The sequence below is a fragment of the Chiloscyllium plagiosum genome, chromosome 17, assembly GCF_004010195.1.
Source record: "Chiloscyllium plagiosum isolate BGI_BamShark_2017 chromosome 17, ASM401019v2, whole genome shotgun sequence".
In the NCBI taxonomy this organism is placed as follows: Eukaryota; Metazoa; Chordata; class Chondrichthyes; order Orectolobiformes; family Hemiscylliidae; genus Chiloscyllium; species Chiloscyllium plagiosum.
In genome coordinates, this window is record NC_057726.1 from 8,478,158 (window position 1) to 8,493,530 (window position 15,373).

At 42.6% G+C, this 15,373-nt stretch overlaps 1 protein-coding gene across 1 annotated transcript in view; it reads left to right on the forward strand.

The window, feature by feature from the left end:
* Positions 1 to 4,084, forward strand: part of LOC122558714 (cadherin-8-like) — a 309,702-nt gene extending 305,618 nt beyond the window's left edge. Inside the window, exon 12 of the mRNA XM_043707506.1 lies at positions 2,228 to 4,084. Coding sequence (XP_043563441.1) covers positions 2,228 to 2,721 — 494 coding nt within the window. The 3' untranslated portion in view covers positions 2,722 to 4,084. The remainder of the gene's footprint in view (positions 1 to 2,227) is intronic.
* The last annotated feature ends 11,289 nt before the right edge of the window (positions 4,085 to 15,373 follow it).

Genomic DNA, 15,373 nt, shown 5'->3' on the forward strand with positions numbered 1-15,373 from the left:
TACCTGATTTTGGGACTGTGTTAAGAGTACTCCCAATTGTTGGAATGTGTGCACAATTGAATAGTGGGAAAGAGCAAGTGGGCTTGAGTTGTGATGTATCCAATGTTCCTCTTTCCAGCCCCTTCCTTACAGCCCTTAATTCACCTCCAAGTCAAGAATCTATCGATTTCAGCCTTAAATATACACAAGGACTCTAACCCGACAGCTTTCTGTTGCAAGTCATTCCAGAGGCTGACGACCACCTGAGAGAAGGAATTCCTCCTCATCTCAGTCTTAAATTGGCTCCCCATTGTTATGAGACTCTGCCCTCTGGTCCTAGACCTTCCCATAAAGCAAAACATCTCAGCACTTACCCTGCCAAGCCTCTTGAGAATCCAATATGTTTCAATGAGATCTTGCTCTTCTAAACTCCAGTGAGTAGAGACCCAACCTGTTTAATCTTTGTTCATAAAACTAACCCTCCATACCAAGGATTATCTGACTGAGCTTTCTCTGAGCTGTCTCCAGTGCAATAATATCTTTCCATAAATAAGGGGAAACAAAACTTCTCATACTGTGGTCAAATGCACTCCTGATGAAGGGCGTATGCCCAAAAGGTCAACTCTCCTGCACCTCTGATGCTGCCTGACCTACTGTGCTTTTTCAGCACCACACTTTTTGACTCTGACTCTCCAGCATCACTCCAGAAGTCCTCACTTTCTCCTCAAATGTGCTGCCAACACTAATACAAATGCAGATTCTGCTGGAAATTAGAAAGCAAACACTGCTGGAAATACTCAGTTAGTCAGGAAGACCCCATGGAGAGAAATAGAGTTAATGTCTTGAGTCAATGACCCCTTATTTGAACTCACTGCCAACCTCTATTGTCGAGACATGGGGTTCCTCCGGGTGCGCCGGTTTATTCCCACAATTCAAAGATGTGCAGGTTAGCTGAATTGGTCATGCTAAATTGCCCATAGTGTTCAGGGATGTGTAGGTTAGGTGCATTAGTTAGGGGTAAATGTAGAGTAATAGGGTAAAGCACTGGGTCTGGGTGGGTTATTCTTCGTAAGGTCGGTGTGGACGTTTTGGGTCAATGGCCTGTTTCCATACTGTAGGGATTCTATGATTCTAGGCCCCCAAATAGGAAATGGAGAAAAAGAGACTGTGCAGTGAGACAAGGTAACTGAGGAATGTTATTCTCTACAATGCCACAACACGGACATTTGAATGATCACAGTATATTCCCAGAAGGTGTCAGACATCTGTTTGTTCCACAAACCTTTGTGTCATATTTTACCCACTCACTCAAAATCCATGCAATTATTCTTTTGGCTGGAGCTATACATCCGGTGTGGGGTGTTAAACTTGGGGAAGGATGTGAAGACATTGGGGAGAGTGTAAAGAAAAAAGTCAAGAGAATGAATTTGGGGTGTGAAATTGTAATGGTGAGGCAGGTTGTGGAAGTTAGGGCTGTTGTCCTTGGAGAACCAAAGACTGAGAGACGGGATGATAGAGTTCTTCAATAACATGAGGGGTCTGGACCAAGGGGAAATAATTCCTATTGATGCAAGAATAGAAAATGAGAGGACATAGATTTAGAGTAATCGGTGAAAGAAGCAAAAGTGACATGAGGAAAGTTATTTTCATCCCCAGAACATGTTAGGACCTGGAATTCATAATGTGACATTGTGATAGTGCTAAGTTTAATTGATTAATTGAAATGGTTTTTTGAAAAAAAGAAGAATGTCCAAGGTTATTAGTCAAATGGCACTGTGAATTGTTCATTTGGCAAAGCAGTGCAGAGTCAAGAGTGTGGTGCTGGAAAAGCACAGCAGGTCAGGCAGCATCTGATGAACAGGAGAATCAACATTTCGGGCATAAGCCCTTCACCATGTTTTCTGATGAAGGGCTAATTTCTGAACCGTCAACTGTACTGCTCCTCGGGTGCTACCTGACCGCCTGTGCTTTTTCAGCACCACACTCTCAACTCTGGTCTCCAGCATCTGCAGTCCTCACTGTCTCCAAAGTAGTGCAGAGGTTGACAATTGTGTGATTCTGTGAAGCTCCTCTATATTATCTGCCTCCATTACATTCTTAAAAAGATCATTCTCATGAACTTCCTCAGGACAGGAGTGGTAAAACAAAGAATTTTTTTTGGGGGGGGGGATAGAAACAGAACAGAAACAAAAATTGGCTTGGTGTGTGACTTTCCAGAATTAATCACGACATTTTGTTTTGTTCACAGTTATTGTGGTACTTTTTGTAACTTTAAGAAGGCACAAAAATGAGCCTCTTATTATCAAGGATGATGAGGATGTGAGGGAAAACATCATTCGCTATGACGATGAAGGTGGTGGAGAAGAGGACACGGAAGCCTTTGATATTGCCACTTTACAAAACCCTGATGGCTTCAATGGATTCTTGCCACGGAAAGACATCAAACCTGACCTGCAGTATGTACCCAGGCAAAGCCTTCCTCCTGTCCCGAATGGGGTCGATGTGGATGAGTTTATCAATGTAAGGCTTCACGATGCCGACATCGATCCCACTGCCCCTCCCTACGATTCCATCCAGATCTACGGATATGAAGGAAGAGGATCGACAGCTGGCTCACTGAGTTCACTAGAAACAACATCAACAGATTCAGAGCAGAACTTTGACTACCTCAAGGAATGGGGCCCACGTTTTAAAAAACTCGGGGATATGTACGCAGTTGGAGAAAATGACAGAGAAACTTGACTCCAAATTGGGATTACCAGTTGTCCAACATATTAAAGAACAGTGGTGTATAATTATAGGGTTGCCAATTATTAACAATTGATAAGCTGGCCAGTATTTTTAGATGCAGTCAACATTAGCTCCTTTCATCCTTGAAGTCCAGCTTATTGTAATATTGAACTAAAAAAATGCAGATTGTATGAGTGTTTTACTCTTGTGGAGTGTGGATTATGTGGATTGTTTAGGCAGGTTTTCGTTTCCTGGTTCTTGTATAGACTTAACATTCAAGCGGAGGACACTTGCTGGGATCTTACAGTGCTTCCTATATGGTTCCGTAGACTATGGCTTTTCTCTGATTGCAGACCAACATCTTACCAAGCCAAAGTGAAGCAATATCAATGTCTTTATCATGGAACTGATGAAAGTAACCAAAGGAAATGAAGGGGATAGCTGTGACAGGACATCATAAAGCTTTGAAAACCAATACCAGCTCCTTCCCCCTGCAGTAATATTAGCTGAGGTGTAATCGAGTGTTTCTTTGTGATTGGTTGTCACACAAGTAGACACCGTGTATTCGAAACAGAGTACCCTTAGGCTTCATGATATGCTCATGCTCCATGCCCATTCCAGTCAAAAGAGGGGTGTCTAAAAGTAAGCGGCAAGTAAGGATGACAGAAGTAGAATATCAACTCAGGTATGGGCCTCAAACATCCAATACAAACACAATCAAACCTTCCCTGAGTCTTTCTTTTAAAAAAAATTCTGAAGCACTAACAAAATATCTGAGCCACTCTTGACAGGAACTTGCTGGAGGAGCAGGCAGTATGGCAATGGTCATTTTAGGTTGTGTACAGTACTTGGTTTCCAGGCTCATCATCAATGAGCCAAGCACAAGAGCTGGAATGGGACTGAGATCATGTGAATATTGGAATCCTAAACCTTTAGATACACGCTCATTACACAGTACAGTAGCGGTGTCAAACATGTGCTTATCGTGCTTCACTGTGTAATTTGAACAAAAAAAAAAGAAAATGGTTTTAAAAAAATGCTTTTTGTTATGTATATATAGATTTACTGTTTACTTTTGTGGCATTTTCTTTTTGGAAAAATGTACTTTGGCTATGCACGATAGCTCTTGCACACAAATTTGATGATAACAGCACTGAAAGCTATGTGCATTGCCAATTTTTAATTGGAAATATTACATTTCAGAGTAGATATTGTATATTACAATAGTCTGACGCACACAAGAAGAGCCCTTATTAATTTTATACGTTGCTTTAATGCTATTTACTTGTACGTTTGAATTATTTTACTCCATGTATTGTACATCAGAGGAACCCCTGTATTGTTTCCTACTTTGTGAAATATATTTTTATAAATATTGCAGATTATGTCTCCATTTTTTTCCACTGGGAAATCCCCCTGACTGGTTAGTGGCAGCTTTTCCATTTCTTTAGATGACCCAGGGTTTTAAAGAATAAAAGTTTTTCCTCTGCTAGAATTAGCCTCAGTAAAATCAAGCTTGTTCCCTGATAAGTATTCTTCCTTCCTTTTGTGCCAGCCTACAGATTCCCTCAAACACATGCTTTCTGGTGTTTTTCCCTTTTCTTCTGTCCTGTGATACTGCAATCGTATATCCACCCCCTCTACTTTCCTCTCAAAAATAGTTTAAGGTTTTACATCATAAAGTATCCTAAGATACTTCGCAGGAGCATAACTTGTCAAAACTGGATAGGAGACTGGTAGGGAAGTAATCACACAGGAAGAGGTTTACCAGGATGCTGCTGGATATGGGGGGTCCGAGTTGTAAAGAAAGGCTGGATAGGCTGGAAGTTTTTTTCACTGGGGCATAGGAGGTTGAGAGGTGACATTATAGAGGTTTATAAAGTCATGAGGGATATAGATAGGGATAATGGTAGGTGTCTTTTCCCCAGAATGAGGGATTTCAAGTTTTGGGGCATATTTTTCGGGTGAGAGGAGAGAGATTTAAAAAAGACATGAAGGGCAAATTCTTTTACACGGCGGGTAGTTCGCATGTGGAATGAACATCCTGAGGAAGTGATAGATTCAGGCAGAATTACAATGTTTTGTAGACACTTAGATAATACATGAATAGGGAATGGGAATATTAAGGGATATGGTCCAGGACTAGTTTAGGTTGGGATTATGTTTGGCATGGACTGGATGGATCGAAGTGTCTTAAAATCCCTACAGTGTTGAAATAGGCCATTTGACCCAATGAACCTCCAAAAAACATCTAACCCAGACCCATCCACCTATCTTATAACCCTTCATTTCCCGTAGCTCATGCATCTAACCTACACATCCCTCGACACCATGCTTATCTTTGGACTATAGAAGGAAACAGGAGCACCTGGCAGAAACCACGCAGACATGGGGAAAATATGCAAACTCCACGCAGACATTTGGCTGAGGGTAGAATCGAGCCGAGGCTCCTGGCGCTGTGAGGCAGCAGTGCTAACCGCTATAGACATCGAGTCTATAGACATGCTGTACAACTCTATGTAGGCTCTAAGGAGGAGATCAAAGTAGAGAAGCTGAGATGTTAAGAGAGGGGCTTGCAGAGCTTAGGTTGTGCTCAGAGCTTAAAAATGTGTTGCTGGAAAAGTGCAGCAGGTCAGGCAGCATCAAAGGAACAGGAGAATCGACGTTTTGGGCATAAGCCCTTCTTCAGGTTGTACTCAGTCAAAGGCAGTGTGAGGTAATTAAAACCAAGAGTTAATCAGATGGTCATGAGGAAACGTTGATATCTTGGATGAGTGCAGGTTAAGAGAAAACTCCAGAGACAGGGAGAAGTAAGGCCCAGGAAGGGCATGTGAACAAAGATGAGTTATTTTTCAAATGGAGATGTTGCCAGGCTGAGGAGCCATTGTACGTCAAAGAAGACAGAGTTGATGGATGAGTGAGACTTATTATGGGATTATGGAAGAGAAGCGATTCCTATTCACTGAACACTCAATGCGTCAAAACGAAAAGAGGCTATCATTATTGACTCCGACCCAGTCCAAATACCGGGCTGGTCTCCTTATACCTCTTCTCTTCCTGCTAAAGGAGTTCAAAAGCCACATCTGTCTTACCCAGATCCCCAACTGGAGGGAAAGTACGGAATGATGCTGAAATACAAAGAACAATAATTGATTCATTTTACTGTTTAAATGTTGGGTTTCACATGCAATGCTGCTTAGTCCTGGCATTTTCCGACAGTACTGGGGAGATATATTATAAACTAATGATATTCACTAAGTGCCCCCAACTTGTCTGTCTTGCAGGTTGCTCATATCCTCCTGCTTGTTGATTCTCCCTCTCTTGTACTCACTTGGTCCTTCCATGACTTTCAAAAGGACAACTCTTCTTGCGTCCTTATGCATTTCCAACCCCTTGCTATCACTGCCCTGAGTCATCACTTGCAGCAAAGGGCTTGAGAGGAACCAAAGGGATGATCATGAAGGGAAACTGAGAAAAAGAGGGAGAGGAAGCAAGAAGAGCAAAGAAGCCAACAATAGAGTTGCAGGTAGTATACCTAATTACTAAAGACTCCTTCTCCACTGAGAAGAGACAATCTAACTCTCATGCTGGGAAACCTCTTTTTTTCCCCGAGTATGGGCAGGTAGCTTGAAGAATGAAACAATCTCCCACTACACCCACAAGAAGGTGCAGGTGAAAGAAAAAGCAGATCAAAGCCCAGTCACTTAAGAGGTGACCCAATGGGCTACTTGATAAATCAATTCTTGGGACTGTGATGTCTTATTTCACTGAAGCTGCCAGCCACAGACAACCACTGGAATAAGGAGGATAGCTTTGAAGGTCCTGGCTGCAAGTTGATCAGCAGAATCATGGGTGATAGGACGGGTAAAGGGCCAGAAAGTGGCTTTCAAAGGGGGACAGAGTTGAGGAATGAGAGAGGGAGTGGGGGGAGAGTTGGTGACTGGGAGAGGTGGCAGGGGGATTTAAGGAGTAGGAGAGGAGAAGGGGGAGTTAGGGAGTGGGAGAGAGGCGGGGAAGAGTTGGTGAATGGGAGACCAGACGGATGTGGTTGGGATGTGGAGGAAAGGCTGAGTGCGCAGGAGATTTGGCAAGAGGAGACGTAATCTTGTGAGAGGACTGACAGGAATGTGTTCAGAAAGAGAAGGGTCAGTGAGTGGGAGGGTCAGCCAATGGAAGTGTCAAATTCCAGATAGAATCTTGTACTGTGGCAAGTCTAGGGCTGACAGACATTTCATTTGGTGGGAAGGTGACAGCTGGAATACTGGGAACAGTTTGGGTGCCTTACCTAAGGAAAGGCGCACTGGCATTGGAGGTAGTCCAAAGAAGACTCACTCAGCTGATCATGTGTAAAGAGGGATTGTCTAATGAGGAGGGTTTGAATTAGTCAGATTTTCGGATTTAGAAGAATGAAAGGCAACCTTATCGAAATATTAAGTATTTCTAGGGCATTTGACAGAGTCGATGTTAAAACACTGGGGTTTGCCCTTGTAGGACAGTCTAATACCAAGACAGCATAGTTTCAGACCGGGAATCACTTGTTTAAGTTGGACAATGAGGGTGAATTTATTTTCTTAGAGGACAGTGAATCTGTGGAATTCTTTACCACAATCAGTGGTGGAGGCTGTGTCATTAAATATATTCAAGGCTGAGAGACAGATTTTTAATCAGTAAGGGAATCAAGGGTTAAGGGAGTAAGGCAGGAAAGTGGAGTGGAGAATTATCAGATCAGCAATCATTACATTGAATGCCAGAGCAGACTTGATGGGCTGAATGGCCTACTTGTACTCTTATGCTTATGTAACGATTGAGGGTTCTGCCACTTTCCTACTTCCAACTTGATTAAATGCATGACAGGAATGCCTTTGCACTGACTTCCCATCATGACCTTTGAGTATTGCCCTTAAGTGGACAATTAATTAACCAATTGTGAATAAATAACAACAAAAAAAACAGTAAAAGTTGAAAATGACCCTGTACTGGAGCTTTAACTCACAGAATAGAAGATGAGTTAGGTCAGGATGAAAATTTGCAAGCTTTCTTGGTTTTCCTTCATGGAAGGACATCTTTCCAAGGCTGCTGGTAATAACCCAGTGCTCGACAAATGACACATCACACAGGGAATGCGACAAGCAAACCCTGAAATGTTAGCTTTCATTTTTATTCACTCATGGGATGTGGGCGTCACTGATCAGGAGGATAATGAGCTTTATTCAGCCTTTAATGCCTCTCCCTGGTTGCCCTTGAGAAGATGATGATAAGCTGCTTTCTTGAACAGCTGCAGCCCATATACTGTACCCAACCATGCCCCTAGGGAAGCAATTACAAGATTTTGACCCATCAACACTGAAAGGATGGTGATATATCACCATCAAACCAGCTGACAAGGGAGGCGCAGTAGTAGTTTGGCGCACTGAAAAGTTTCAACATATATTTCCAAGGCAAGACAAAGAGTGGCTTGGAGGGGAACTTGAAGCTGGTGGTGTTCCCTTGTATCTGCTGCCCTTGTCCTTCTAGATGGAATTGGTTAAGGATGGAAGATGCTGTTTAAGGAGCCATGCTGAATGCCTATTTGCAGCTACTAGGGGAGAGGGCCCTCATTCAAAGAGGATGAGTGCCTGATTAAGGGAGCTGAAGTTGAGATGGGTGGTGGTCTTTGGTAGCAGACCTGATCACTTGCTGCTGATTTGTTTCCCTTTCTACGCTGACCCTTGGTGTATCATCACTCACCTGTGGCTGGTTCTTTGCTGAATCTGAAACCTTGGCTAGATGGTGCACATGTACAGCCACCATGTGCCTGAGCACAGCAGAGTTGCTAGCATCAGACAGGACATCTGCTTACGGCTCTTGGTAGTGGGGAAAGCCCACAATTAGCCTGTGATATGCTTGCGTAGCTTATATCACTGTGAGGCTTCCTAACTGGGTTTCTCAGCGGCTCTCAATTGGCGAAAAAGATTTCTACTCTCCCCTCAATATTCTGCCTCTAGAAGATATGAGCAGTGAACGGGATGGTGATTAATTGGAGGTAAGGTGAAAGGGTAAATTCTTCAGAGTTAGCAAGTTGTTGAACACATGAGTAATTATTGTGTTGGTGTAGTGTGTACAACACTAGTTTATTTATCTTTCATAATTATCTTTTGTGTTTCATGCTTCAAGATGCCTTTGTTGAAGCAACAAGTCACAATAAAACTATAGCATTTTAAAATTCTATTTGTGACCCAATTATAATTTTCCATTATCCCAATTGACCTCACAATGTTTTCAGTGAATAGCACTGTTATGAATGCTCAGCACACTCAGAAAACCTCTCTGATTAATCAAATTTTAATTCACCCATTCATTAGTGCAGGTATGGCCCAATGGGATTATTAATGTCTCTGAGTGAAAAGGGCTTTAAGATCAAACCCCAAAATAGAAATATGAGTTAAAATCCAGGCTTATGTACCAATGAACTGCAGATGCTGGACATCAGAAACAAAAACTGAAATTGTTGGAAAAACTCAAGCAGATGAGGTAGCATCTGTGGAGGGAAAGCACAGTTAACCTTTACTGTTCCAGTTGCCTTTTTTCAGAACTGATTGTAACTGGGAAAAGGTTGGTATGTTATAAATGGCTGATAAGTTGCAGATGGAGTTCAGCCTGGAAAAGTATGAAGTGATTCATTTTGGAAGGTTAAATTTGAATGCAGTGTGGAGGAACAGAGTAAGTTTGGGGTCCAGGTCCATAGATCCTTCAAAGTTATCATCCAAGTTGATAGGGTTTTTAAGGAGGTGTGTGGTATGTTAGCTTTCATTAGCAGGGGGATTGAGTTTAAGAACCACGAGGTTATGCTGCAGCTGTACAGAGCCCTGGTTAGATTACGTTTGGAATATTGTGTTCAGTTCTGGTTGCCTTATTATAGGAAGGATGTGGAAGCTTTAGAGAGGGTGCATAGGGAATTTACCAGGAGGCTGTCTGGGCTGGAGGGCATATCTTATGGAGAAAGGGTAACAGAGCATTGGAGTGAAGAAGGATGATCGATGACTTACTAGAGATGTAGAAGATTATGAGAGGCATAGATAGAGTGGATAGCCAGAGGCTTTTTCCAAGGGCAGAAATGGCTTCCATGAGGGGGAATCATTTTAAGGTGATTGGAGGAAGGCTTACGGGAGATCTCAGAGGTGGGTTCTTTACAGAGAGTGGTGGGTGCGTGGAATGCACTGCCAGCAGTGGTAGTAGAATCAGATACATTAAAGACTTTTAAACAACTCTTGGTTAGGTAGATGGATGATAGTACAATGAAGGGTATGTAGGTTAGTTTAGTCATAGAATTGGATATCAGGTCGGCACAACATCCAAGGGCTGAAGGGCCTGTACTGTGCTGTCCTGTTCTATGTCCTATGCATGCTAAAGATGGGGTGAGGGGAGGGAGGAGCAGCAAACAACATATGAAGATGGAGACCAGAGAGACAGAAAAAACAGTTGGGCAAAGAATTGAGTAAAGCTCAACCTAGGAGAATGAATAGCTGCTAATGGAGATCATTAGTGGCTGACAATGGGTTGTTTGTGGTAGCAGCCTGTGTGATGACAAGGCCTGGTGTATGGGGTTAGGATAAGGACTTGGGAGAAGGTGCTCAGGCCCTAAAATTGTTGAACTCGATATTGAGTCCAGAAGGCTGGAGAGTTCCCAAGTGGAGTATGAGGTGCTGTTCTTCCAGCTTGCGCTGAGCTTTGCTGGAGCACTGTAGCAAGCCTGAGACAGAGATGTTGGCCAGGGAACAGGGTGGGGTGTTGGAGTGGCAGGCAACTGGAAGCTCGGGTATTTTTGTGGACAGAAGGTAGGCTTTCTATGAAGCAGTCACACATCCATCCACCTCCCCCTCCCCCATGACCTATCACAATCATCTCCCACCTGCATTCACCTATTGTCATCCCACCTACATTCCCAGGCGAAAGTGGGTACTGCAGATGCTGGAGATTAGACTCAAGATTAGAGTGGTGCTGGAAAAGCACAGCAGGTTAGGCAGCATCCATGGAGCAGGAAAATCAATGTTTCGGGCAAAAGCCCTTTATCAGGAATGATGATCCTGATGAAGGGCTCTTGCCCGAAACGTCGATTTTCCTCCTTCTCGGATGCTGCCTGACCACCTACATTCCCCCCACCCCCACCTTCCTATTTATCTCTCAGCAGCCTTTCTCCTCCACATTCCTGATGAAGGGCTTATGCATTGATTCTCCTGCTCCTTGGGTGCTGCCTGACCTGTTCTCTTAACAGTGCCACACGTTTCAGCTTTGTCTCCCTAATATGGAGGAGACCACATTGTGAGCAGTGAATGCAGTGTGCTAAATTGGGTGAAATGCAGATACATCATTGCCTCACAGGGAAGGTGTTTCTGGGACCTTGGACAAAGAGGGAGGGAGTAAACGAGGATACATTACAACTTTGGCAATATCTTGGGAAGGTACCAAGTGACTGTGGGAGATGTTGGGAGTGGAGGAGGAGTGGACCAAGGTGACCCAGAGGGAATGGGTCTCTGTGGAAGGTGGACAAGGGAGGGGAGGGAAATATGTGTTTGGTGGTGGCATCTCACTGGTGATGGTGGAAATGGTGGCTGATGATCCTTTGGATGCGGATGCTGGCGGGGTAGTGATGCTACTTGACCTGCTGAGTATTTCTAGCAATTTCTGATTCTGTTTCTGATTTCCATCATTTGCAGTTCTTCTTGTTCTGTGAAGAGAAAACAGAGTAACCATTTTGGGTCCAGTGACCGTTCTTCAGAACCCATTCAAAAGTTTCAAAGGCTGCCCTGAGGGTGTGCTGCACTGCAGTAGGTGCCACTTTCAGATGGATTCAGAAACAAGGCTCCATTGACCCTCTCTCTCAGATGAACATTGAAGACCCCATGACATTATTTCAGAAGTGGAATGAATCCTTCACCAGTGTCATTACAGCTAATCTGGAGATTAGCTTGTTGTTGTCTCTAGGTTCTTGTTCTGTGCAAAATGTTGGCTACACTTCTGACATTAAAACAATTGCAACACACTTAGCTCACTTGATGTCCTGGGGTCACACATCAAAGAGTCATCGAGATGTACAGCACAGAAACAGACCCTTCAGTCCATGCCGACCAGATATCCTAAATTAATCTTGTTCAATTTGCCAACATTTGTCCGTATCCCTTTAAACCCTTCCTACTCAGATACACATCCAGATGTCTTTTAAATGGTGTAATTATACCAGCTCCCACCACCTCCTCATTCCATACATGCACCACCCTCTGCACGAAAAAGTTGCCCCTTAAGTCCCTTTTATCTCCTTCCCCTCTTACCTTAAACTTATGGCCTCTAGTTTTGGACTCTTGTACCCTGGGGAAAAGACCTTGGTTATTCACCTTATCATGCAAAGTGCTAAATAAATGCAAGTAACTGATATTTTATGTAAAAAGAAGTAGACATTAAGTCAATGGAATTCCACGAATTAAATTGAAAATGATAACTTTGCATTAGGTAGATGTAGCCAAATGATACAATCGCAACATTAAATTTTCAAGGTTACAGCATACTCTTGACAAGTTTGTTCCTTATGAAGTCCTTCATGTTTTATTTCAGTTACAATTAACGTATTCTATTTTACACTGTGATAGATTTATTGGAGTGTTGATTGTATGAGTCAGGTTCAATATTGCATCGATTTCAGATGTTTCAAATCTTTTCCAATGTTTTTGCTCCCATCTTAGTCTCTTTGTTCTCTTAGCAAAGCTTCCTGAAGTCCTTTGAAACCTCTTTAACAAACTTAATCCCTGTTTATCAGGTTCTAACACCTTCTCACTTTCTTCAAAAATAATTTTGTGTAATTTAAAGTAAAAACAATCTGACCAATCGCAGGAAAAGAGCTCAGTGCTTTCAAGTACTGGGGGAGAAATTGAATCAGGTAGCTTAAACACCAATCAATTCATGAGGACCAAGGTACCTTTATCTGTTTATCTCATGAATCTGACTTCCTGACACTCGTCACCATGAGACCTGGCAGCACACGTCCTGTTGGTCTCATTTTTGAAGTGGGAAATCATTGACATGGTGTTTATTTTATCTCCATAAACTTTCCAAGCATGCAAGGCTGCAGCAAAGCCTTTTTGATTGTTGTTCACTTCAAATTACTGAGTGTAACACCTCAGTCAAGTTTCTCATGAAGCAGGCTGTGATCACGTGACATGCGCTGCCTGCAAGGGTGGCTGCGACCATCACATTCCCATAAAATTTTGATAATTACCAGTCGGGAAGAAGGAGAAAGATAAACAGGGCTACGGCAAAAGTGGAGTGGAGCTTGACCAAAAAGGCTGCCTGCGAGGAATGGCCTTCTTCTATACTACAGTACTCTTTGCCTGTCTGGTTTCCATTCGTCATTTTGGACGGTACAGTTTCAGTATGATCAGCACCTTGACATTTATATTAATTGAAAGAATGAAGTCTTCAATTCAACCTATAATTTGAACATCTTCTTTTGAGCTTAAGTTATTCTCTAACTTTGGCATGTTGGAAAACAAAGTGATCCAAAGTGTGATGCTTCGCCATTGTTTTCCATTATTCTCTCCTGTCCATCACTCATGTTTTTCTCTATTTTACTGCTGCCTTCTATTATTTAGCTGGCATCGCTGTCACTCCTCCCTTGGCGATGTTTAATTCCATCCCCCACATTAATATCTCGGTATTCATTCCTTTCCTATGGAGTATAATTTCCTTTTGTCAAAGTGTCAAGTAGAAGTTTTCAGCAAATTACTTCAAGTTGAATGACAATCCTACTCACTAAGGCATTGTGCAAACTTACATAAAAATGTAACGTGGCTCCTAATGGATCTGTGCCTTAACCTGTAATGCCACCTAGCATCGGATCCACAAATAGAGGCTTTCACCTTTACTATCTTTTGGGAAAGAAAATCGTTGAAAGGTAGACATCCATGATGCTGGATAACACCAAGATAAAAGACAAGTCAAAAGGCAGTGTTTGCTTGAGAGATGTCAGATTTTAAGATCCTGGAAATTAAGGAAAACAGCAGCAGTTAATTTTTTGAATCCATCAACAAATTTAAAGCAAGGGATCACAATTTATCACTTTGAGATGAAAGTGCAGTGTTTTATGTTCTGACACAACCCTCTTTAAAAGAACTTCAGAAACTGTTGAAATGAAATTCATGCTTGCACGAATTAGGATATTCCACACTTTTCACTTAAACGGTCCTCTAAAGGAATCTGTTTTAATTTAGTGATTCATATGCAAGAATATTCCCTTGCAAATATATGCATTGATTTTTTATTCTTGAGACATTTTTCAAATTTTACAGTGTAAATTGAACCATGCTTCCAAATCATATGAGCCTTAAGATTAGTAATGATTTTGTTTAGCATAATCTATTATACTGAACCCTTAAGGAGTAGTTGGTTTCCAAACTAAAAACAATCAAGTGCTTAAAGGGACATTACATTAATTATGATGAACCTTTGGCCAACATGTATGAATTTGTTATTGTACTTGAGCTTGATGTTTGCAATTGGTTGTGGTCTTTTTGAGGTTGAGCTTGAAAGTAACAATAAAAAAAGCATGTAACAATTCCAAATCTTCCCCCTTTTAGGGCCAGATATGGTTACTTTAATGAGTATTCCACTTCCCATAGTCCATGTTACTATAGAGAGGCTAATTGTCTTACAAGATGAACCATCCTGATTGGACTTTCCCATTCCTGAGAACCATCCTGTGGCTCCTGTGAGAAACAGTTTGCATTGGCCTTCACAAGCAGGTACCAATTCTTTGTCTGATCCTCAGTGAGTTAGATCAACCTCTTCCTGGAATCTCAGAGATTAGGGGAGAGGTGATTCTAGCTTAGAACTTATGGTCAGGCTGCTAACCAAGTGAGTCAACAAATCTAATGTAGAATTTTCCTGGTCTCTGCATCGTGGGTTTTGACATTTGGGAGGGGGAATAGGTGTATGTGCAAGGATTATCGATAAGGAGATATGTTGAAAGTAGCTTGCTGATACAGATTCCCAGGAATGTGCAGTATACGGATCACAGTCCATACCATGGAGGAGAGCACCATCTTCAACAGTTGATGCCCCAATTAGCAGCAAGTTAAAAGGATCATCAGCAGTTTCCTGTTGGGAGAGGGGAGTTTGTCTGTGTGGGAGTATCCACCAGCTCTGGGAGATGATCTCTGTGCGCCACACGAGGGCAGTCAATAGGGTCAGTCTCTTCACACACACCAAAAGAGGGCCTGCAGGAAAAATCTCACCCTGAAATTAGCCCCAATTAGCCCTTCCAGATGGGATTCCAGACCCATTTCCCTTTGGCTAATGCACCATTGGCATGGCCAAATCACCTGACCTGCACATCTTTGAACTGTGGGAGGAAACCGGAGCACCCGGAGGAAACCCACGCAGACACGAGGAGAATGTGCAAACTCCACACAGTCACCCGAGGCTGGAATTGAACATCCTTGGAAGCTGCCTCTGGAAATATCTGTTTCACTGCCAGCACGCGAGGGGCCAAGATGTCATTTGGTTCTGACATTGGGGCTTCCAGTGCCCATGTGAAAATCCATCTCTTGGAATCTGAAAGCAATGTGTGAAAGTATGAGTTTAAACCTTTGTTTCCTTTTAGACCAGGGCAGAATGTTTAAACATCTCCTCATGCAGG